Consider the following 24,206-nt stretch of genomic DNA (forward strand, 5'->3'; position numbering starts at 1 on the left):
TATACATTTACAGCTGCCTCACACAGCACAACCAGGGGAATAGCACTACACACGATGGGGAAAAGAACTCCCATCCCAGCTTTTTGACTGAACAAAGAAAGAGCAGCACCAAGCTAGGAAGATCATCCCTTAGCTTACCCCTCTCTTCCTATCACCATACTTCACCATGCTGCACACTTGTTTGGTTCCCAGGCCTGCTTCCCCCTTCTGCTACTGTGCAGGGGCTAAAAAGTTGCTGATATCAAATCAAATGCAGGTGCTTATACAATCTGAATGTAAATATATTTAAAATGAAACTAAATGCAAATAAAAATATATGTATGATATAGTTATAAGTCCTAAGCATTATTACAGCAGTTTTCAGCAGCAATATTAGCCTGTGGACAGGATAGTTTTAGATGGATATCATAAAAAACTCGAACTTTCTTTTGGAAAAACTTTAGGACATGTGAATAACAGTTGTAATCAAGTCTGTCACTGTGATAATGTTTGTCCCAACCCATTCAACTGCCACCTTTGCTTGACAGTTTAGTTTGTCACAGGAAGTAAAGAACAAATATATCATTAATGCCAGTATGTTAATATAATAATATAGTATAGTATAATAAAAGTATGTTAGGGGTGACTCCGAAAACCCAACTGCTGTGTTATGCATCACATATGTCAACTTTGACTTTTAACTTATTTACACTTTAACCTCCCTAGCGGTTCATTTCTTTCCGGTTTTTTATGTCTAAAAGCGATACATTGCTTTTCATGAAAATGTATTTTACAGTATATTATAATAGTATGAGTATAATAAACTTTGAAACACAAAATCATGTAAAAATAATAAATTAAATAAATTTATATAAATATATATATATATATATATATATATATATATTTATTATACTCATACTATCATACTATATGAAATAAATGTTTATGAAATACAATGTACTGCTTTTACACATATAAATCCAATGTATTGCATTCAATACAGTTATTTTGTATTGAATGCAATACAAATGGATTTTGATTTCCTGCCCCGCGGTACACGCGCAGAGACGTCACCGGGAACTCCCCCGGTGACTCATCGTGTGCAGAAGACGGAGGAAGAAGGAAAAAGACAGAGAGAGAGAGCGAGAGAGAAGAAGACGGAGATCGCGGCAATGGACAACGCAGGACGCTGGCGGATCAGGTAAGGCTGTATTTACTATTACTTCCCATAGGTTTACCTACCCCAAGTGTGACTTGGGGTTACTGCTTTCAGCAACTTTTTTCTACCCCGAGTCACACTCGGAGTTACCACTGGGGAGGTTAAAAAATGCATTACTGAATACACAGTTGCGTTTATTTTTGGTTGCCACGTTTACCTTGCTGTTTGCTATAGTAGTAAAGTAGAGGCTCATAAAAAAGCCTCCTTTATTGCACAAACCTCACAAAGTAAACAAAGAAACTTCCTTTACATATCATTACTGAGCAAAATCCTCGTTTACTGGTGCCTCACATGCTCCCATTCCTAGACAAAGCAGATCACAGTGGGAGGGTTAGAAAGAGAGGAAGTCCTGCCAATGTAGAAAAAAAAGTTGGCAGGCCTAGATGTGGTCAGATCCTGATTGACAAACTACAGGCTAATGAATCTGCAATGACAATGCTAATAGACACCCCTATGTATGAAAGCATCATTGCCACACCTCTACAGGAAGCTGCATTAGGTAGACTTCACTAACAGGCTCAACAGGTATTTGTCAGGTTATATAGGGAGACTTGGAGAAAATTTAAACCTGAAGATGCATTTATAATTAATTGTTGTAGGGCATATTGTTTTTGAATAATAGATCTATTAAAGGAATGCAAAAAGACTTACATCAGCAACATCAGCATATAACAATAACAGTTTAAAGATGTAATGTTGGGTTTTACAAGCACTTATATCCATGGAGCCACCTATTTACCTAGCTGTCGTAGTGAGCCTTAAGATTCAATACTTTGATTATTCAGCAGAAATCACACTATAATTATTATAAATATATCACACACAAAAAAGGACATAAATAAATACTTCATGATTTTACCTGGTGATTCAACCAGATGTTGGAAATTTCAGGTCTGCCTCTGTCTCTCAGGACATTATCCTTCATACTCTCCACGCATGGGTGTTCTCGCACTTTGGTGCCAAAAGGAGGTTCATAATCTTTTACTTCTAAAAAAAGCAATATTTAATATGTAAACAAGAAAAGGTAGATTGCTGGTGTAACTTACAAAAAAGCTCTGTTAATATGCAGAGGTGGGATCTATTGATTTTTTTTTTCATTGCACTTCTATTGCATGATGTATAAGTGAACAGCCTAAATTCCATTAGTAAATTCCTTTAGTTAATAAGCCCCATCATGTCTGGTCATCCCATAGTGCCTGATTTATTAAAGCTTTCCAAGACTGGAGAAGATAGACTATCATGGGAGAATCTGGGTGATGCAGCAAACCTGGAACGGATCTGACCAAGTACAACAAACGATTTTAGGAAATCTGTTACAGGTTTGTGGATCACCCAGGTTCTCTCATGATAGTCTATCTTCTCCAGTCCTGAAGAATTTTAGTAAATTAGGCCCTTTGCATTGGTTCACAAGCCCCATAGTATTTAAAAACTAAACCAAAAAAGCACCACCATCAAATGCCTGCACAAAGGGGATTTCAACGACTACCATTTCTTTTAATGATAACCTGGGCTTTGGGGAGGTTGAGTACAGGTTAAAAGAGCTATGGAATGCCATAGGATGAACGATGTATTTCTATTATTTATTGTGGACAGAATCCCAGCAATATTTGTTCTTCCAGATAAGTCATTTTAAAGCCAAAAAGTTAACTCAATGAATAATTTACATCTACAGTATGCAACATATTTGGCAGCAAAAAGGAGTATCTGTTACTCATAAAGGTGAATAAGACACAGAAATAACAGACACACAGAATAACAAAAATAATTAAGTAAAGAATCTGACTGATTCCCTGGTGGAGAATCTTTCGGGTCCATGTGTTTTCACAGATAGTGGTTCTCCACACCAGGGAATGTTCCAATGCATGCCAGATTCACTGCTTTATATTTAGATCCCCAAGTGTTTCTACATGCCGCTCCAGGTAAGATACCCCACACTAAATATTCATATCTCTCGGCAAGCTCAGATCATTTCCACTGAAGCAATCAGTTTTTGTAAAAAGCAAAATTTTTCTGTAAATTGGAACAAGAATGAAGCTTTTCTGCCCACCACTGAAGTGCAATGCTACAATAGACATATATTAAACAAACAGAACTTTTAGGATTCCCTCAGCATTTTTACTCCTGTATCTGGGTTTTCCTTCCATTCCTGTCCTGGCAATACAATTATTTCACCAGAGCAGAAAAGAAGGAATCTCCCAACTCCTCTTCCTCTAAAACTAAAATAAATATGTTAAGTATAGAAACAATGAAGTTTTAGGAAGTGAAAAAAGTAAACTTGGGAAACTTTATATTCTATTCAAGAAGTGACTGAATAATCTGTCAAGGTTTTTACCTTTCCTATTACATATATGAAAACTTTGAACCAGAGAACCAGCTGAAGTCCTTCAGGTACAAAGGAACTGATTCAATGATCAGAGTTACTGGTATTGTTAGTTTACATGTTAGACATACTCACTTTAAGTAGGAAACCACTTAATCCATATATATATATATATATATATATATATATATATATATATATATATATCTCAGGTGGAGGCATATGTAACAAAGGTATTAGGTATATAACTAGATGCTGGCTAATCATAGTAGAAGAATATGTAAATGGTGGTGCATTCTCAGGGACAAATATCTCTCCTACAGAATCACAGTGAATGCACTAGCCTTTGCATATTTACACACACACACACACATTATTATTATTAATAATGTTGTTATTATTATTATTAATATTATTATTAATAAACATGATTAATATAGCGCCAACATATTACGCAGCGCTGTACATTAAATAGGATATAAATATATAAATATTTATATATACCAAAAAAAACTACGTACACAGACATATTGCTTTTGAAGATTGCTAAATTTATAAACAAATGGTCACAAAAAGCAATTCAAATTTTTCCCAATGCCTCATTTATCTTTCTTGATGCTCTACAAAGAACATTAAGTTTAACAAAAACACACAGTAATTAAAATGTTTTGTGGTACCTGCCCAAGTGACCCTTTAAAGAGCAAGCTTATATAATTGCAGCTTTTGGAAAATGTTTCGGCTTCTTTCACTTTATCTAGTTTGTTATTGTAACCTCTAACTAATGCTCAGTGACAGAACAATTTACGCTTAAGAGCCTTGGGGGATGTGGTTCCTGTAAATATTCATACAGGCCATTCTACTGCTAAGGTCTAATGAAAATACCAAGAGGGGAGATACATTCAGCTCATGTTGTTTTGAAAAATCAAGAAACTGCAGGAATTTGTTCAAGGGCTGCTGTGTAAGAACTAAAATATAATAATTTACAATGCTATGCCATGGTTACTAATGCTTTCACCTTAGTTTACCTTCCTTAAAAGCAGAGCGAGAAACAGATACAGCTCAAGTACCAGGAAAAATGTATTCTTGCCCTTTAGTCATTATAATTATTGCTTTTGCTTAATACAATTTATGAATATGCACAGCTTTCATGAAATTGTTTTGCATATATCTGACATAATAAAAGTAGGTTCCTGAAATGAAGCCTATCAGCGCAGAGATATAGGAGCACATATTTCAGAAGTGAACACTCTCAACACCTTTAGTAAATCATCTGCAATAAAAAAGAAGCATTGTCAAGGATAACAAAAGATAGAAATTCTAATATCAGCTTGCAATGCCAGCTGCCGTTTTTCACAGGTTCTGCTGGAAATCCAACCTAGAATGGTTTTTGGTCACTTCCCAGTTCCACCCTGTCGAGGCAGTCATTTTTTTTGTATATGTACCTTTACAGATGACCTAAGGCTAGTACAGCCTAAAACTGAATATAGCTCACCTAACCCTTATCCCATTGTTAATTACTTTACAACATATAACAACACTTCACAAATGTAACATCTTTTTAGTTACCTCCAACCGCATTACAGCGGGAAGTTATTTCCCATAATACCAGTGCCATGGAATACACATCTGTCTGTTTAAATGACTCCATGTTTTCTAAATTTATTCTAGATTCAAGAACTTCTGGGGCCATATATCTGGCAGTTCCAACCTGAAGATAAAAAAAACAAATAATATAAGCATAATGCCAAACGACAATGAGAAAATGTTTTCACAGTTGGCTTCACAAGTATGGGGAGTTCTACCACATGTTATGTTAATGCAACACATAAAAATGACTACTACTATTATAGGAAAACTATAGCCTGTTTGTGATCGTCAAGGACTGGAGTTGGACAGCTGTGTAATGGACGTGCATTGCAGTGCAAGAAACGGTAACACACCACTTTGGTTGTGGTGTGATGGTTTGCCAAAAAAGGGTTAAGTATGGTTTTAGCTGTATTGTCTGTAAACTGCAAGTATGGTTTTAGCTGCATGTTGCTTTAATGCAACATGGAACAATAAGAATAAAGCATGTTAATGTACATGCCGTAACAAACCACAAATGGATGATAGAGTCTAAAAGCCCAATTGTATCCTAAGCTAGTATCCTGTATCCTTAGTTAAAAATCTGCCTTCATTAGCCCAAACTCCCTTCCCAAGCAGACCACTGAAGATGAGTAAGCACTGCGCTCCACACAACTGTCTAACACACCATCTGATGGTCACAGCTACAATACTGCAATTAGAGACCCCTCAGCTCACTGTGGATGTCAAACAAACCAAAAAATAAATCTGGATGCATTAAAACGTTTATGGTAAATATATTTAGACTATGGAGATTTTCCCCTAACATTTTTTTGCCAAGTAACAACCTGTCAAATGTGTCACATAACCTCTGAGTAGTGTTGGTTGAAATTGTCTTCGGTTCACTGACATTTCACCCAAATTAACCCCAATGTTAAGGTTTGTTCTGGAGCCAAAGTAAAATTCTTGACCCACACGGGTGAAGAACACAAAAAAAGAGGAGTGATTTTTTTATAGACATAAGGAGGGCCATTTTTTGATGCTTTTAGGGCAACTTGAGAGAAATGCATAATGGGGTTCCCTAAACCTCTTTTTTAAGTAGAATTATGGTAGAATCAAGGTAAATCACATACAGTAGAATCTGACTGGCATTAGATAGAATTAAGTAGTAGAATTTTTTTACTAGAAAAAATTCTACTTCTCAGCCATTCCATCCTGTGATGTTTGCCTTTATTTACTTTGGGCTGAATGACTGATGTTTGGGTTGAATTTGACACAGACTTGAAGTCTACCTCTAAAATTAAAAGTGAATCAAAAATCAATTAAGTTTGTTAACTATTTGGAATCCTGTTGCACACAATGTTTTTGTTACAGTATGTGATGTGTCATACCCTTTTCAGACCTACCTGCCCACTGTTAGCAAGATCATCCACTGAAAGAGAAGGATCCAGCCAGAGAGATAACCCAAAGTCACATAAACAACAAGTGAGATCATTTTTTACGAGTATATTTGAGCTTTTCAAGTCCCGATGCACTATTGGTGTCTTTGGTCTTCCACATGGTGTGTGGTCACTATGTAAGTGGGCAACCCCACGGGCTAAAGAGCCACCAAGCAGTAGTAGGTCTTCCCAACTAATGATGTGTCTTGTTAAATACTCCTGTAAATTGCCTTTGGAATGGAAAGCAGTGATTAACCAGTATTGTTTTCCAACATCTGTTTTCCTCTCTTCAGCGGTCAAAAACTGTAAAACATTTTCATGTTTTAGATTTATGTCAGAAAAGATTTCTTTTTCCATCTTCCAAGATGCATATTCTTCATATGGGAAAATTTTAACAGCCACAGTTTCAAATTGGTCTGAAGTATTCTGTTTGAGTTTGGCTTTGTAAACTTCAGCAAATCGTCCCTTTCCAACCAAGGTGTCCAATTCAATGGGGAGAAGTTCAGTGTTGTGATTCAGGTTGTTGGCACATGTTGAACTTATATCTGAGCGGTCATCATCTAGCATAATGGAACATTCCATATTTGGATGTTTGATGCATTTTTGGTTACCTTCCCACTTCTTGTTGAATTTATTTTTTCTATGAACTCGGTAACAATAAAAAATGGCAATTACTGCCACTGCAATGGCAACTGGTGGAAGAAGACTCGACAGTGCAACAATAGTTGTATCAGGCCCTTCAGGATTTTTAAACGCTGAAAAAAAATTGTGATGAAAATAAAAATACATATTATTGTAATAACATAATTCAAAAAATAATGTTTGAGTCAAATAAGAAAAAAAAGAATAGAGGACAAATTTCAGTTTTAAACTTAAATGTAAACTTCTGCCTATGAGAAGACACCACAAAATGTGTGCTGCAGTTATGTCATCCAAGAAATTAATAGACAGAAAAACAAATTCACTGGCAAGCAAAACAGCTTGTATATTATCTGTGCATTTAGAAGTTTGCCTGGTGTTCATCTTTAATGTGGTACAGCCCATTTTCTTTCCGTCAGAAAGTCTTCAGTGAAGACTTGGTTTGTTTGAGTGTTAACATAAAAACACACTTCATGAAACACACTGCAAAACAGTGTGCAAAAAATAACATGCTAATTTACCACTCTTCATTGCTGAAATTTAGACTGTTCTTTAAACATGTGCAGGTCCCACTACTGTATTAAAATTGCCTGTATATTCAGTCTCATCTAGCCCTGTCCTCTATTTAACATATTCGATTAAAGTTCTATACAGCATAGATGCTCAGCATCATGTGCTACCACTGCTTCCTGTTTTTAGGAAGCCAATTATCAAACCCTGCAGGCCTTATCCACCAGTCATGACTCAACTGGATTGCACAGAGAATCAATAAAACCTAATGATGAGCCTAAAATATGTATGTATATAAAACAGAAAAGTTTTATTTATATCCCAGAACCCTGAAAAGAAAATATGAGCAGATTAAACCTCAGTTTTACCAATAAAATAAATAAAAAACAAACAGGAAACAAATGGAATAGAATATAATTGACAAATAACACCTTGATTAGAACCATGGTTTTCTGTTTACCTTTTCTTGAAATCTGTTTGCTGCTCTTTTTACTATGCATATTTGTATAGCACTGACATATTTTGAAATCATTCCAATTTAATTTGAAAAATATAAAAACTAGAACAAGCAGTGATAGCACTAGCCATTAGCTAATGTCTTGCAGTATGAAAGGTAATGTAAGCTTACTGCCTTGATAAATATAAGGTAAGTGATATTTATACACTCTATTATTAAGCTGTCTGCAGGAGCTGTGCATCGGCTTGCTGGAATTGTCTTCATTGCTGAACACAGAAAGGAAACATCATGTCACACAGAAAGACCATTCTCTTCCCTGCTGCTGATACCAAGGAAAGCTGTTTTCATTTTTATATTAAACACGAATACTTGACTATCTAAAAGAGAAATTGCTGAGTGCCAAATCTTGTTTATGGAATCATTATTAAAGTTTGTTTTATAGAAATCTACACTTGGTTGTAGTAACATTTTACACACTTCAACTTACTGGTTAAGTACATGTCCTCATATGGCTTCTATTAAAAGTTACTCTCACACTGATTTCAATTTAATTTTCAGTTCTAGCCAGAAATGTTCTTTTTGATGTGTTTACCAGGAGAGGAAATGAGATGAATATCTCCAAAGGTGACCCAGAAAACAACAGGAATATTTTAGTATTTATTGGAGTAGAGAAGGGCTATGGCTTTTTTTTTTTAGTTACCTGCATCCTCACTGTGAAAATTTTCCTTCATTCCTGTGTGATCACCAGGATGGTAACTTGGGAAAAATATCTCCAATAGGGAACATAGACCAATAAAAAACTTTATGTGGATTAAAACCCACAGTCTGTTTGCAGATGTTCACTGAACAATGGCTTCTCCCTTCAACTGAACCGAGTTTCTGCTTACCATGTTAGAGACAATATATTATCTTTCCTATATTTATAATTTTCTGTTCTCTACTGTTTTATGATTAGCCCCATAATATAATATTGATAACAGAGATGCATTAATTTGCCTGTTACACCTGCCTGGTGTTCAGCTTTTAAAATCAGAACTTCTCAAAGAGCCAATATAGTACTAGTGCTAATACATGGCAGCAACATATAAACCAAAATTAGGCATTGTGGTCAGAATTCCTCTTACGTTGCTGGCTATTGAGAAAAGATAGACAAAATGAACCCTTAGCAACCTCTGGAGGAACTCCAAGGTTCCACAGAACACTGTTACTGAAACACTGTACTACATTATATTGGGCACTTTAATTATTATTGCTCCAGTATTTTAAAAATATCTTTTAGAATGTTATATTAAACAGTGATAGAAATGTTTACATTTACTATATATAATGCAATGTGATTAAAATGAAAACTATACCAATATGTTTTGCTTCCTATTTCAGCCAGTCAAATGTTTATAAATGATGGTCTTGCTATATAACTAATTTATACAGAATAAAAAACATTTATCTATAGTATCTCCAACTGAGTTTATTATAAATCAATCATTTCTAGAACAAAATCTGTTCTATTTTTACAGATGATTGATGTACAGTAAAATCATCTCTTCTGAAGAGTAGAATGCAAAAAAATAATGCACTGAATACAAGTAGGGTGTTTATTACCCAAATTATAACTAAAACATCATCTTTTCTGTTTCCACTAGTTAAAGAGTCAGTCCACCTCCACCACTCATTTTTCTCTTATGTTTCCATTACACACAAGAAGTCAAAGTGACCCCTTAGTAAATTACCTATGATTAGCAGATTTGTAAAGAGAAGACCTGTACATGCATGCATGCCTTCCTTTTCCTACATACCGGTACTCATCTAACTATAAATCTGCTTCAGCAGTGATACCAAAACACCACCTTTCTGCAACATAATCCTTCAGGATTCCAACTCTCAGGTATACCTAGTTAAGATATAACCATAAATAATAATGTCTATAAAGGTTCCTATAAACCCTGATCATGTTATAGCTTGCAGCAGCTCATCCCATTCAAGTGTTCCTATTAAATGTGACTAACTATAGTGCAATGTCAACATTATTTGGTAACATTTTATCAGTGTGCAGCATGGACTAAAACTGAAAATCCTGGTACTCTCAGACAAATCAGGCCTCCTTGTGACACTTTTCAGATTGCCAGTTCTTGTCTTAATCCAAAAGCCCTTGTCAAACACACAGCTCCTAAGAGGTAAAGTCACATAGGTGAAGTGGCCCTTCCTACCCAATGGAAGTTACTTCATAAAAGTTTGTAGTGACAGTGCAACAACTTGCTGGTCTGGCCCTATACTAGTAACATTAGACTGGAAAGTAGCACTTTTCTTGATGAGTTCTCAGGAGCAAATCTGTAGAGTGACATGGTCTTAAAATTGCTTTTAAAGGAGAATACTGTTTTCTCTAAACTTTCCTGAATTTTCCTATTTTAGTATCTACAAAAAAATAATAAATAGCTGAATTTTTTAATAAAGAGTCCAAAATTGCATCTTTTAAGTGATTTTCTATTCCCAGAAGATGCTTTCCCATGTTTAGTAATTTACTAGGCAGACACTTTACATGCATTTACTTGCTTTGATTTGCATTAGCACAGCATTTTCTATGCCTAAGCTTGGAAGATATATGAAAAAAACACAAACACAAAGTTTAGCAAACATGTGTTAATTATAAATATAAAATGTATTTGTAATATAGCCAAATGTATCTGGATATCAGTCTTCCCTGTACAACAGTTATAGGACTGGAAGAAGGAGTACTAGCACATAACAGACATCCAAGGTCTGCTGAAGACTATGGGCCTGGTTTATAAAAGCTCTCCAAGGCTGGAGAGGATACACTTTCATCAGTGAAGCTGGGTGATCCAGCAAACCTGGAAAGGATCTGGTTTAGGGTTCAAAACAGTTGCTAGCAAATATAAAATGACTTTGAAGAAAGCCATTCCAGGTCTGCTGGATCACCCAGCTTCACTGACAAAAGTGTATCCTCTTCATCTTTGGAGAGTGTTAACAAATCAGGCCTAATCTATCTATGAATATGTTGAATATGTTGAGTAGCCGATCTGATCCTTCATAGCCCTGTCAGCCGGCTTGAGATAAAACTAAGATGTGCTGCCACTGCTAATTGAGCAGCAATCTAGTTATACTGTCTTCGACCAAAAAATTGCTGTAGAGAATACTTTACCAGGTGAGCAGAGCTTTAAACAAAAATATCACTTTCAAATGCATGATAATGCATCAGATAATGTACAAATATAAGAGAACAGGGAAGAAAGAAAGTAGCAACAATTAAACTCTAATACTATTATAGGGAGTCACATATATGACAACCACAGCAGTGTACACAGCATTATAAAAAAAAATCACCTTAAACCGAGTGAAAAAAGTGAATCAGGTAAAGTACATGAGATTGCATCAAAAGTAGGTAAGACATAAGATTACCTTCTATTGTAAACTCCTCATTGCATTCTTCTTTGGTGCAAGCACACATAAACATTGTCCCACCAGCCATCTTTTTCTCTTTCATTTCACAAGATGGCCTAATCTCATCAAACACGTGGCCATCAATAGGTTTTTTGGGGTCATGGCACAGCGTCTCCTCAGTTTTGTGGGTGTCATTATGTCTCCTAAAAATACATATATATATATAAATATATATATCAGCATACAAAGTGGGAAAAAAGTTACTTTGTTTATTTTTTTGGTCAAAAAACAAAACTGTCAGTAATGAGAGACCATTGTTGGGTTTTTAGTGCTGTCTGTCTCCCCAGTGGGACATTTCTGTTTCCTTAAGAGAGATACCAGGATAAAAGAACCCAATTAAATGCATATAAAACATATGCAGAACCACTAAAAACTGCTTTAAAAAGTGCATGCGTAAAATGCCTGCATTTGTACGCCCCTACAGTTGCAAAATTCTGTCTCGGCATTAAATTGACGGTCAAATTTTAGGTATGATTTTCATGGAAGGTGCAAAAAAGGGGTGAATGTAATCTTTATATTTGAAATGAAAATAGGTGAAAGCAATATTTACTTCTTTTTTTTTCCACTATTAACAGTAAATAACAACAAGTAAAACAAGTAAAAAAAAAAAACAATAAAAAATAAAAAATAATAAATATACAACAATACTATATATGTAAATTAACTTTATTTTCATGTTCAGGCTGACAGTGAGATTGTAATGTACTTACCACTTCCTCATACTCCTAAACTGCACCTACCTGTGAGACATTAAATATTGAGTCTCATCTGCAGCTGGCAATAAATAGAGCAGTACAGGAGGCTGAGCAGCTGACAAGGTGCCAGTTGCTAGGAGTGGCATGGGATTGCGTTTTTTCTGCTGCCAGTCAGAACATAGCCTTAGTCATAAAGCATTCTTTATAACACTAGTAAAACTACAATAAAAATCAAGATTCCTTACCATACTGCCACACATACTTCATCACTGAATTCACAAATAGAAGTTCTATCACATGTGCTCCTACAATCCCCATCCTGTATTGAACATGTTGATGGTAGAACATCACAAAACTTGCACAGACTTTTCAATTTAATTTTACCTCCACTGGATGTGGTATTTTTTTTACCTACAGCTACAGAAAAAAAAAACATGATTCAAATATATACAACAGTTTTACTATGTACAGTATAGTTTATGACATATGTTCTTTTTGTGTGCTACAATCTCTCCTTTCTCGTACTGTATGTCATATGTAGAGTGGGTATAGAAAAAAAAATTGCCCCCTTGAAAAAAACATTTACATTTTGCAGTATAAAAAATACAGTTAAAAAAAACACACAAAAAAAAAAACAAGTAGAATCCCTGAGACGTATAAAGGATCAACCCTCCTCCCCCATTCCCCCCCATGTACTTTGGGCCATTGACATGTTGGAAGGTGAACCTTCTTCCCAATTACAGTTTCTGGCAAAGGGATGCAGGTTGTTCTCAAGTTGACATTTTGCCCTATCCTTTTTTCCTTCAATCCAAACAAGTGCTCCAGCCCAGCTGCAGAAAAACTCCCCATAAGGATGTAGCACTGCCATGTTTTACTGTAGGTCTGGTGTTGATGGAGGATGGTGAAGAGTATTGGATTTCCACCAGATGTATCATTTGATAGGTAGCTAACTGCTAAAACCCAATTTTAGGCATGCCTATGTCCTGTTGCTGAGACTTTGCTTTCAGTTCTGTCCCAGTGACACAACAAAAAGTAATACCTAAAATGTGAGGAGAAATCCCCAAAGACAAATGTCACATGAAGAATTGTTCCCTCTGGAAGATTTTTTCTTCCAGCATTACTTCTTGTAATGGCATCAGCTACAAAATTTTGGATAAATGTCCCATCAATTTAGGCCCTGGTGAGCATGGTCACAAGAACAAATAAGAAGTGAATAACCCCTGCAAAAAAAACTGACTGTGATTCCTAATCCTACTCTTCTTTCCAAAAAAAAACAAAAAAACTTTTGGTTATAGCTGATGTATGTACATTAGAGTGTCAAATGACTATAAAGCATTACCTTCAGAATTACTGATTTCATCTATGACTTTGTGATTCGTGGCTTCATGATGTTTTTTTGCTGGCGCTACAAGAAAAAAAACATGTTGAAAGAAAATTAAAAAACAACAGAGGCTAATAAAGTACAGACTCATTTAGAAATTAATTTCTAGCAGCTCCCCCTAAAACTCTGCTGATCCCCACTCCTATTTACTGACCCAAGATTTTTTTTAACATTTGTGTGTAGTAATACCAGATAATGTGTCATCATTTAGAAATAATTTATATGTCTTCCTACATACATTAGCCACATCAGCGCATCAAAATATGCAAAAGATGTTCTGTAATTTGTTCGAGAGGTTATTGTGAGCACACAGCCTCATTTGCCAGCACATTACACATTAGCCTAACAAGTGAATAGTTATAAGAATAATGTTACTGTGCCCAGTGCTAAACTTTTACCACATACAAAATTAGGCATATACTGAATTACCCACTCAGATGGATAGACAGACACACAGGGCTTGGCTTTGAGAAACAACCAAAGATTGGAAGAGGCTCAGAGATACAAATTACACTTACCATCTTCAAAAATAAACATTGAATTACACTCATCACTTTTACAAGCGCACATGAACATAGTCTCTCCCAACGTATTCTTTTTTTTCATGTAACACTTTGATAAACTATGGTCATCCAGCTTGTGTCCATACAATTCCAGTCGGGGATTATGACACAGTGTTTCCTCAGTGATAGAAGAGCCATTGCTTCTCCTACAAATAAGACAAAATATAATTGAAAAAACAAAAGACTGGCGATGTAGCACATTGCATTCACATAAAGGTAGAAGCAGATCTAAGATTCTGATAACTTGATAAGAACTTCAATATTCAGCCTCAATGTCTAATGCCGGGCATAAAGGTTATAAATGTTCCCATGATTTTAAGAGATTTTACAATCATTTGAATGAACAATTATATCAATACTGTGATCAACTATAAGTATTGACGTGTGACATTCTTCCCACTGGCCAGCAATGTAGGCTGCATTCTTCCTACTGTTGTAAAAGTTGTGGAATCAGTAATTATATTAGGGGTTCCCTGAAGACCTGAAAGGTGTCCAAAGGGGTTCCCTCATGTTAAAAAAACTGGAGAAACACTGATCTATAGCATCTCAGAAATTACAAAGGGTTTCCTGATAACTAAATAGGACAGGGATCATAAAGGGAAGATAAGCTTGTGTTGCTGGAGGACCACCCACATTTTAAAGAAAATCTGTCGCTTTGTCATTAAAATATTTAACTTTTTTGTAGTCCTACTGCAAAAAATATTATAAAACTAAACACAAACACTCAGAATTACATTAGGAAAAAACATTTAGTCCAGAAATGTTAAAAAACAAAACAAAAATAAAACTTGTGTTACCTACCAAATGGCCACACACACTTCTTCTGGATGTTCACAAGGTGAAATTTGTTCACAGGAACTGTTACAGGGATCTTTACTTTGTGTACATGTTGATGGTAGCACATCGCAAAATGCACAAAGTGTTTTAGTTTTATGGAACTTCACAAAACCTGGTGGTCCTAAACAAATAAAAATAAAAAAACAGTAATTATCTGAACATGAAATTTAGTATCAAAATAGTGGAAAGACCACATAGTCCATGATAGGTACAATAAATGTGTAAATGTAAAAAGTTAGGTCCACTCATTTTATTAAGTATAGTTGTTGCTATAAACATTTTAGAGAGAAAAATATATTTATGTATAATATATTTTTGCCGTGTAGTGTATTCCAATTATCAAAAACTAATGAAACAAGTGAATGTCCCCAGCGGGGACTCAGGACAGCCAAAAAAACCTGACTGTGATTCTTAATCCTACTCTACTTTCCAAAAAACAACAAAAACACTTTTGGCTATAGCTGATGCATGCACGCTAGAGAGTCATACACTATAAAGCATTACCTTCAGAATTACTGCTTTCATCTATGACTTTGTGATTCATGGTTTGGGAATGATGTTTTTTTGCTGGCGCTACAAGAAAAAAAACATGTTGAAAGAAAATTAAAAAACAACCAAGGCTAATAAAGTACAGACTCTTTTAGAAATTGATTTCTGCCAACTCCCTATAAAACCCTGCTGTTTTCTACCTCTACCTACTGACCCAACATTTTGTTAACATTTGTGTGTAGTAATACCAGATAATGTGTTATCATTTACAAATGTTTCAAATGTTTTCCTACATATGTTAGCCACATTAGTGCAGCAAAATATGCAATAGATGTTCTGTAATTTTTTCCACATACAAAATTAGGCATATACTGAATTACCCACTCGGATAGACGGACACACAGGGCTTGGCTTCGAAGAACAACCAAAGATTGGAGAGATACAAATTACACTTACCATCTTCAAAAATAAACATTGAATTACACTCATCACTTTTACATGCGCACATGAACATAGTCTCTCCCAACGTATTCTTTTTTTTCATGTAACACTTCGATAAGCTATGGTCATCCAGCTTGTGTCCATACAGTTCCAGTCGGGGATTATGACACAGTGTTTCCTCAGTGATAGAAGAGCCATTCCTTCTCCTACAAATAAGACACAATATAATTGTAAAAATAAAAGACTGGCGAAGTAGCACATTGCATTCACATAAAAGTAGAAGCAGATCTAAGATTCTAATACCTTGATAAGAAACTCAATTATCAGCCTCAATGTCTAATGCTGCACATAAAGGATATAAATGTTCCCCCCCATATTTTTTAAGAGATATTGCAAACATAAGAATGAACAAATATATGAATACTTGTGATCAACTATAAGTATTCAACGTACCATCCACCTGTTTGATAATTACCAGGAGATACAATTGATTTCATGATTATAACAAATCAAAATATTAATTACAACAAAAAAAGCCTGATTTGGTTTCAATAGTTAACAAATGAGAAATACATTTCTGCGTCTAATCAATTTATGATCATCATTCTGCACAGATCAAAAAGTAAGACATTTTGTCTTGATAAGATGGCTTGGTTGCCACATATTTGCCACAAGTAATCAGATCTGAAACTCAAAGGTAAGATAAACATAATATTGGAAAAATTCTGAAAGACACCAACTCATCTCCCATTTGTATCAAGTGGCTGAACAGTTTGATGCCATCTGATAACAGTGGGGACAATGGGGTTTACTGAATTTGAAATACTGATTTACTGAAGGAGCTTAGGCTCTTTGCTAAAGCTACGTACACACGGCAGATTTTTATCGCCTGATAATCGGCATCGGCCAATTATCGGGCGAAAATCTTCCGTGTGTACAGTCAGTGTCGTCCATCGTCCGGACGACCGACCTGCCGGATCCACGGACGATGGACGACAGCCGATCGTAATGAAAGGGAAGGGGAGAGCGCGCAGCAGGGTGCCGCTCCGTCGCTCTCCCCCCTCCCCTCTCCATAGAGCATGAACGGTGCTGTATGTACAGCATCGTTCATGCATCGTGCAGTCCCTTGTCGTTGGAAAGGATCGTGAAAGATCCTTTCCAACGACAAAAATTGCGAGTGTGTACGCAGCTTTAGAAAACTGAAATAAAGCTCTGCAGGAGATAATTCACCTAACTTAGTAAATGAGGTGAAGTTCTGTTGCTTTTAGCTATCCAATCACATGTAAAAAAAAAATACGTTTGCTTGTATGTGATTGAGTATTCATTGCAAAGTGATCAGCTTGGACACCAGTCAGTGACTGCCAGAGCAATGTCTTGAATGCAACAAACACTGTGCATGGACAAGTAGGCAGAATATTTAAAAAAAACACTGCACAAAACAACATTTGGTATGTTTTATAAGAAATGTAATAACATTTATTTAACATTTTAGATCTTTCCTTTGGGAAACTGTCCAGTTGCTGTGTTTAGTTCTGTAATAAGCATTTTTATATCATTGGTGGCTTCCTTTTGACTTTGATATGCTGTGCCTTCTGACAACCTTCCCTGCCCCCTTTGTTTTGATGGACTGGGTGATTGATTTAGGCTGTGCACACACATAAGATTTTTGTTGTTGGAAAGGATCTTTCGCGATCTTTTCCAACAACAAAAGACTGAAAGATGCATAAACGAGCTATACACATACAGCGCCATTCTGCTCTCTCCAATTAACTTGTATTGTGGTTGTTCATCTTTTGTCGTTTGTGGATCCGCCAGAACAGATCCATGAACGGCTGCGGTACATATGGCAGATTCTCGTCCGATACTAGCTCTGGAGCGACCTGAGATGTGTGCACGTAGCTTTATTTTCCTGGAGTACAACACATGGGGAGTATAATTTTCCCTGAAGCTTATCAAAAAAAAAAGGAATGCAGACTGCATCACCAAGAAGGATGTTACCTGGATCACAAACACTTTTTAGAAAGTGTGGTATGAGCTTTTGGTACACAGTCTGACAAAAGCTGTTACTGGTGGTAATATACAGTATATATGTTCTTTACTTTTTGGATTATACTTCAAAGTATAGAGGGGAATGTCTGTCCTCCTATGGCTGCACTTTTGTTCAAATAAGCATTGTCACACTGGGATGGAGAAAGTCTCATCACCCAGTGAAGGCTCCATCTACAGCAGTGTTTCTTAACCAGGGTTACTTCATATATTACTAGGGGTTCCTTGAGCAATGAGCAGTTTGTGACTCCCGGGTCAGTTTAACAGATAACAATGATGTGTAAGGGTGACTTTCTTCCCACTGGCCAGCAATGTAAGATAGATTCTTCCTACTGTTGTAAAAGTTGTGGAAACTTTTTTATATTATATTAGGGGATCTCTGAAGACCTGAAAGGTATTCCAATGGGTTCCCCCATGTTAAAAAAAGTGGAGAAACACTGATCTAGAGAATTTCAGAAATTACACAGGGTTTCCTGTTGATTAAATAGGGCAGAGATCACAAAGGGAAGATAAGCTTGTGTGGCTGGAGGACCACCCCCTATTTTAAAGATAATCTGTTGCTTTGCCAATAATATATTTCACTTTTTGTAGTCCTATTGCAAAAATATTATAAAACTAAATACAACATTCAGAAATACATTAGAAAAAAATATATATAGCACAGAAAGATAAAAAACAAAAATAAAACTTGTGTTACTTACCAAATGGCCACACACACATCTTCTGGATGTTCACAAAGTGAAATTTTTTCACAGGAACTGTTACAGGGATCTTTACTTTGTGTACATGTTGATGGTAGCACATCGCAAAATGCACAAAGTGTTTTAGTTTGATGGAACTTCACAAAATCTGGTAGGCCTAAACAAATAAAAATAAAAAAACAATAATTATCTGAGCATGAAATGTAGTCTTAGAATTGTGAAAAGACCACATAGACCATGATAGATACAATAAATGTGTAAACGTAAAGATTGGCGCTACTCATTTTAATACCTATAGTTTTTGTTTATAAACATTGAGAGGAAAATATATTTATATATAATATCTTTATGCCATATGCATTTTATTCCAATTATCCAAAACTCCCCCAAACTTTTGTAATTCTACCGGCGTTCAAAAAACCGAAAACACTTTTTACAAATGCACAGGCTATACAAGTTTATCAAAATATATATATCAGAACATAAAAAATACCCACTAGTATATGTTGTTCAAAAATAAAAATAAAAACTTAAGTTACTAGGTCAGTAACTGGTCCCACTAGTCCCGAGACCCCCATCACACTTTCAGACCTTAAGTTGACAACTTTTTGCCAAATGCTCAACTGTGCTCCCAACTACTCCCATTCAAGTGCATGTGACTGGTTAGGAATCATTTTGTGCACACATCTGTGGGAAATCGTGACAGTTACAAAATGTGATAAGTCACTTTTGGGTGTGTGGTGGTCTTCCTTTTTCTGGAACAAGAACCGCAAGTGTGTTGAGGTGAAATTTGTCTCTCCCAGGCAGGGTTCTCCCCAGGCCCTTTTAGCTGGGCGCACCACCCGGCACTTTTTAGAACCCACCCAGGTATGTGCCCAGAAGTAGCCAGCTGCACAGTTTTCCTCTGCAGGTATAAAGGGGCACTTATGGGTCAGTAGTTCCAAACCCAGAAAGGTAAACAAATTTGATTTGGATAAAACTTTCCATATCCACAACTATTAAAAATGTCTAATATATTGAAGCAGCCCATTATAAGTAACACCATGATAATAATAATAATATTATGACAGCCTGTTTACCTTTTGTGCTCTGTTTTTACAGGTTAAAGTATTTTTACTGCTGATTTGGTTATGATAGGTTATTTACTCCTAAATTATCTTTTGTGCATTATTGTTAGTCACCAGTAGTTGGTGCTGTACCTTCATGTAAAGTGTGTAAGACACTATATTAATATCTAAGATTGATCAAGTGGTATAAACAAGTATACACCACCAAGTATATTTAAGATACTTTTTCTAATAAAGTTTCAGGTCGAAGAAATCAGAAAAGTAGCATGCTGACAGAGGTAGAAAGCATAGAGATATTTAATGTCTGCCACCACATGCTGCTTCAATGACAAGCCACAGACTAGGGGAAAGAAGCTAACTAAGCTGTAATGGCTAACTGCAAAAGAGAAAAGTCAAAGCATTGCAGCCTGATTGGTGACTAAATGTAGTTACCTGTAATGGTACCACATGCTATAAATGCTGGTCTGAGCTTATAGAAAAAACATAGAGTGGCATATGACTGAGGCAGCCCGCCTTTTGATTGTTGGTTAATGCTGTCATGATGGTTATAGTGCAAGTATAGAGGTTTGGGGGAGGAGGACATTATACATAATTAATGTCTTAAAATCACTTTTTATAAATGGATTTAATCCTGGACTAGATCCATTCAAGGTTTTCTGGATCACCCTAGTTATCTCATAAAAGTTTATTTATTTATTTATTCCCCCCCCCTTCTTGGAGACCTTTAATAAATCATGCCCAAAGAGCGTTAGACTACAGAAAGCCTACCAATCTAAACTTCCTCAAACTATAGCAGGGAGTTCACAGACAGAAAAAAGCTGACTGGTGCTAACAGTAAGCAGAGATAAAGTAAAGACAATATTCCTGGCAGGATCAATAGTTATTTTTGTGCCAATAAAAACAAAAATAAACAGAAAAAACATTAAAATGTATATAGGTAAAAGACCAATAAGTAAAAAAAAAAAATGAGAGTTCCTGTCATGTGTAATAAGGAAAAGAAAAAGCTGAGCTCACATGACATCTGCAAGATATGTCTCTGCTGTTCTGAATTATATTAACATGGAGTTAACGTCTCTCAGACACAATAAGGAGAATCTCCAGGAATGACAGCTTACAAAAAGTATGTATTTACATATCCCACAAGTTTTTGTGATCTTTACCACACAGCAAGGCAGTGCAAATGTGATGGAAAAGACAAAATTGTAAAAACCGATGCATTTTTATATTCACCATTTACTTCTATTCAGCTGTAGTATTACACAGTGGCAGTGCTTCAGTATAAAATATGGCCCTGTCATTATTTGCATCAATTCAATAAAAAGCATACTACAAAGTTAATGTAGGATGTATGTGTTGTGTATCCAGAAATGCAGTGACAGGGTTTAAAAAAAAAAAAACAGATTTACTAAGTAAATTTAGATTGTCCATTTACCAAGGTTCACCTTGCAAGGCAATTTTCATTAGGCTTACTAAATGTGGTACAAATTCACCTAGAAAAAAATACCCAATCATATGCAAGGAAATCTAAAAACACACACAAATGTTTGGATGGTTGATGCGAAATATTCCTTGCAAGGGGATAACTCATTGTGCTATGTGAACAGTCCACATTCTTGTTGTATATGAGACCAACTCTAATACACCTACTAATAGCACTTAAACTGTTCACTTGGAAAAGTATAATATCTTCTTGCAAGGGATATTTCACTTGTCTAAACTAAACATGTTGGTGGGTGGTGAGCTTCTGTCATTAGCAGCATGTATGCTCTACATCATTTCTGATTATGGCACATACTTACCTGTATGCTGCCACCCTACAGAGATGACAGGACCGGGGCCATCTTTGCTGCAGGCTCCGTAGCAGACTTCCTCGAAGATGGAGGGTCTTCTTCCTTGAATGAAGTGATCTTCAGCCATTTAATAGCCACTGATAATGTAACTCGCAGGAATTTTATTGTTTCTGATGGCTGGCTTTGAGTGCGATACTAATATACTTATTTTATTAATATTATTATTATTAATTCTTACTATGAGAATTATTTACTTAAATCTCCATTCACGAAGCAAAGCGTAATATAATTTGCAAGAGAATGACATACATTCCTTTAGTAACTCAACCCGAGTGTAAATCCTTAGTAAATGAAAGGCAGGTGGCATTCAGGACATATGTGGCTAATTCTATAAGCAAATTGCTTGATAAATCCCCACAAGTATGTTTATAGACTGCATACATTATTAGACCGCTGTGTAGTTTTCTTTTATGTAATTGCATTGCAGTTATAAATAAGCCATTTTCAAATACAAAATAATCACCAAGTGGATAAGCGCAGTTACTATTCTGTAAATACCATATTTCTATCCAAACAGCCTTGCATAGTATACTGTGAGGGTAAATGGCGTGCAAGCAATGCTGATTTATTAGCACCATAAGACAATATAAACATAATAGAGAAAAAGTATTTTCCACTGAGCTCTAAATATTACAGTTTGATGATCTCAACAGACATTTAGAAACTGTAAACACGAGTGATTTAAATGTCAGCGAGCCGAAAATGTATACTAATGAGCCGGATGTAAGAGTAAAATCTCTGGTGACATTTGATACTGGGCTCATGTTTCCTTTTAGCTACTGCAGCATAATGGGAGCAATAGGAGGGTCATAGGAACACAAACTGCTGTATTCAACTACTGTTCAAGAAGACAGCTGCAAATATGTGATATGACAGATAAATACCCAGACTAAGAAAACTACAAACAGATAAGCTAAACAAACACATAAACCATCCAAAACAAATCAGGAATCCCAATGTGATAACGACTCCAATCACAGCATATACTATGGCCAGAGATAGATGGGCAGATGTCTGCAAATTCCATGTGTAATGCTCCCTTGAGTTCATCAGTATGAAGCCTGTCATCTATAAATTCAATGTATCTTTTTTCATAGGTTTCACAGAGTTGAAATATTCACTACAACTTTTATTTTCTTTTTATTGTTATATATATTGTTGGTTTTATTGTTTCTTTTTATTTATCCAGCCATTCTGCATGCCACTTTGGCAAATACATCTGAATTTACGGTTCTTGTAATGCGAACTATGATATTTCTAGTTTCTTACCTAACTGTCTTCTCAAACCAGTAAGATTTATATACCTATATATGCTTACAATAAAGGTAATATGGTTTACTATTTATTTTTTTTGATTTAGTAATGTCAGGATAAAACATGACATTTTTTCATATTTTCCTATTTTTTTTGTTTAGTGATAAAAACTTGAATGATCGTATAAAAACATTTTGCATTCTTCTTTTCAGACAGCAGGTACAGCTATTGATTTCTTTTCTTTATCTCTTTACTTTTGGAGTATACATTTTTTGGGCTTGGTGGCATCAGTACATCCAGACATCATACATACGGAAGTCAGTAAAATATGCTTCAGAGATCATTCAAGATTATTTACAGGTGCACTTGATTTGCAGTTGACACTCTTTTACCTGCACTTGACCAATTCCAAGTTTTTTTGTTTCTTTTTTAATTCCCCTAGACTTTTATGGGAATGCAATCCTGTCAACACAAGTCTTACAGAGTGTGTATATGTGTGTGTGTATATATATATATATATACATATATATATATATATATATATAGTATATATAAGTAGTGACAAATATACCCCAACTGTTTAAAAAGCTTTGTTACTGGACGTGTTTATACAGCAATGATCATGATCAAAATTTAACCACAGGGTAACTGGATGTCCATATTGGTTGAGGCATAAAAGGCATAATTTCACAAAATCATGCAATGAGATTGAATTACTAAATGAGTTTTGGCTGTTCACTTAGCAAAGTGAAATATCACTCTGCAAAGGATAATTTGCTTAGCTATAAATTATTAATAACTTGTATTTTTATAATGCCAACATAATACATATTACAAAGTCCATTGGTAAATCACTAATTGTCAAAAGGAGCTCACAATCTAATGTCTCTGATTTAGTCAACATAATCTATGCTCTGCGAACATCCAGTAACATGCAAGTAAAAATCATGTTTTTTTTCCTTTTTATTTTCTTGCACTTAATTGGATATTCTTTGTGAAATACTTTTTTCACCACGATTACTAAGCTAACAGTTAAACATTAAAATCATGAAACTTAGGAACATGCATTTTCTGCACTGATTGGTGGACTGTATCTGTGACTGTTAAACAAGTCAGCATTCTGCTTCCATCAAAGGGAATCATTATTATTATCATGTGTGTATGATTAGAGAAAGAACCCCGGTTAAATTGTAAAAAGCATATCAAAGAAGGAGGCGACAGATGTAAATCCAATATGGCCTTTTGTTTTTTTACAAATGAAGGAATAAAAGATCTCTTCAATATTGCACATAGTAAG

General features: G+C 35.5%; 1 protein-coding gene across 2 annotated transcripts in view; it reads right to left on the reverse strand.

Annotated features, from left to right (window-relative positions):
- The window catches only part of TGFBR2 (transforming growth factor beta receptor 2), a 58,071-nt gene that overhangs the window by 5,183 nt on the left and 28,682 nt on the right, over positions 1-24,206 (reverse strand). For both annotated transcript variants that reach the window (XM_072412380.1, XM_072412381.1), the window contains exons 2-12: positions 18,739-18,895; positions 16,007-16,197; positions 15,566-15,634; positions 15,026-15,182; positions 14,180-14,370; positions 13,620-13,685; positions 12,526-12,697; positions 11,544-11,728; positions 6,491-7,278; positions 5,088-5,229; positions 2,061-2,188 (exon numbers count right to left, since the gene is read on the reverse strand). In XM_072412380.1, coding sequence (XP_072268481.1) covers positions 2,061-2,188; positions 5,088-5,229; positions 6,491-7,278; positions 11,544-11,728; positions 12,526-12,697; positions 13,620-13,685; positions 14,180-14,370; positions 15,026-15,182; positions 15,566-15,634; positions 16,007-16,197; positions 18,739-18,895 — 2,246 coding nt within the window. The remainder of the gene's footprint in view (positions 1-2,060; positions 2,189-5,087; positions 5,230-6,490; positions 7,279-11,543; positions 11,729-12,525; positions 12,698-13,619; positions 13,686-14,179; positions 14,371-15,025; positions 15,183-15,565; positions 15,635-16,006; positions 16,198-18,738; positions 18,896-24,206) is intronic.

This window comes from Pyxicephalus adspersus, chromosome 5 (assembly GCF_032062135.1).
Source record: "Pyxicephalus adspersus chromosome 5, UCB_Pads_2.0, whole genome shotgun sequence".
Classification (NCBI taxonomy): Eukaryota; Metazoa; Chordata; class Amphibia; order Anura; family Pyxicephalidae; genus Pyxicephalus; species Pyxicephalus adspersus.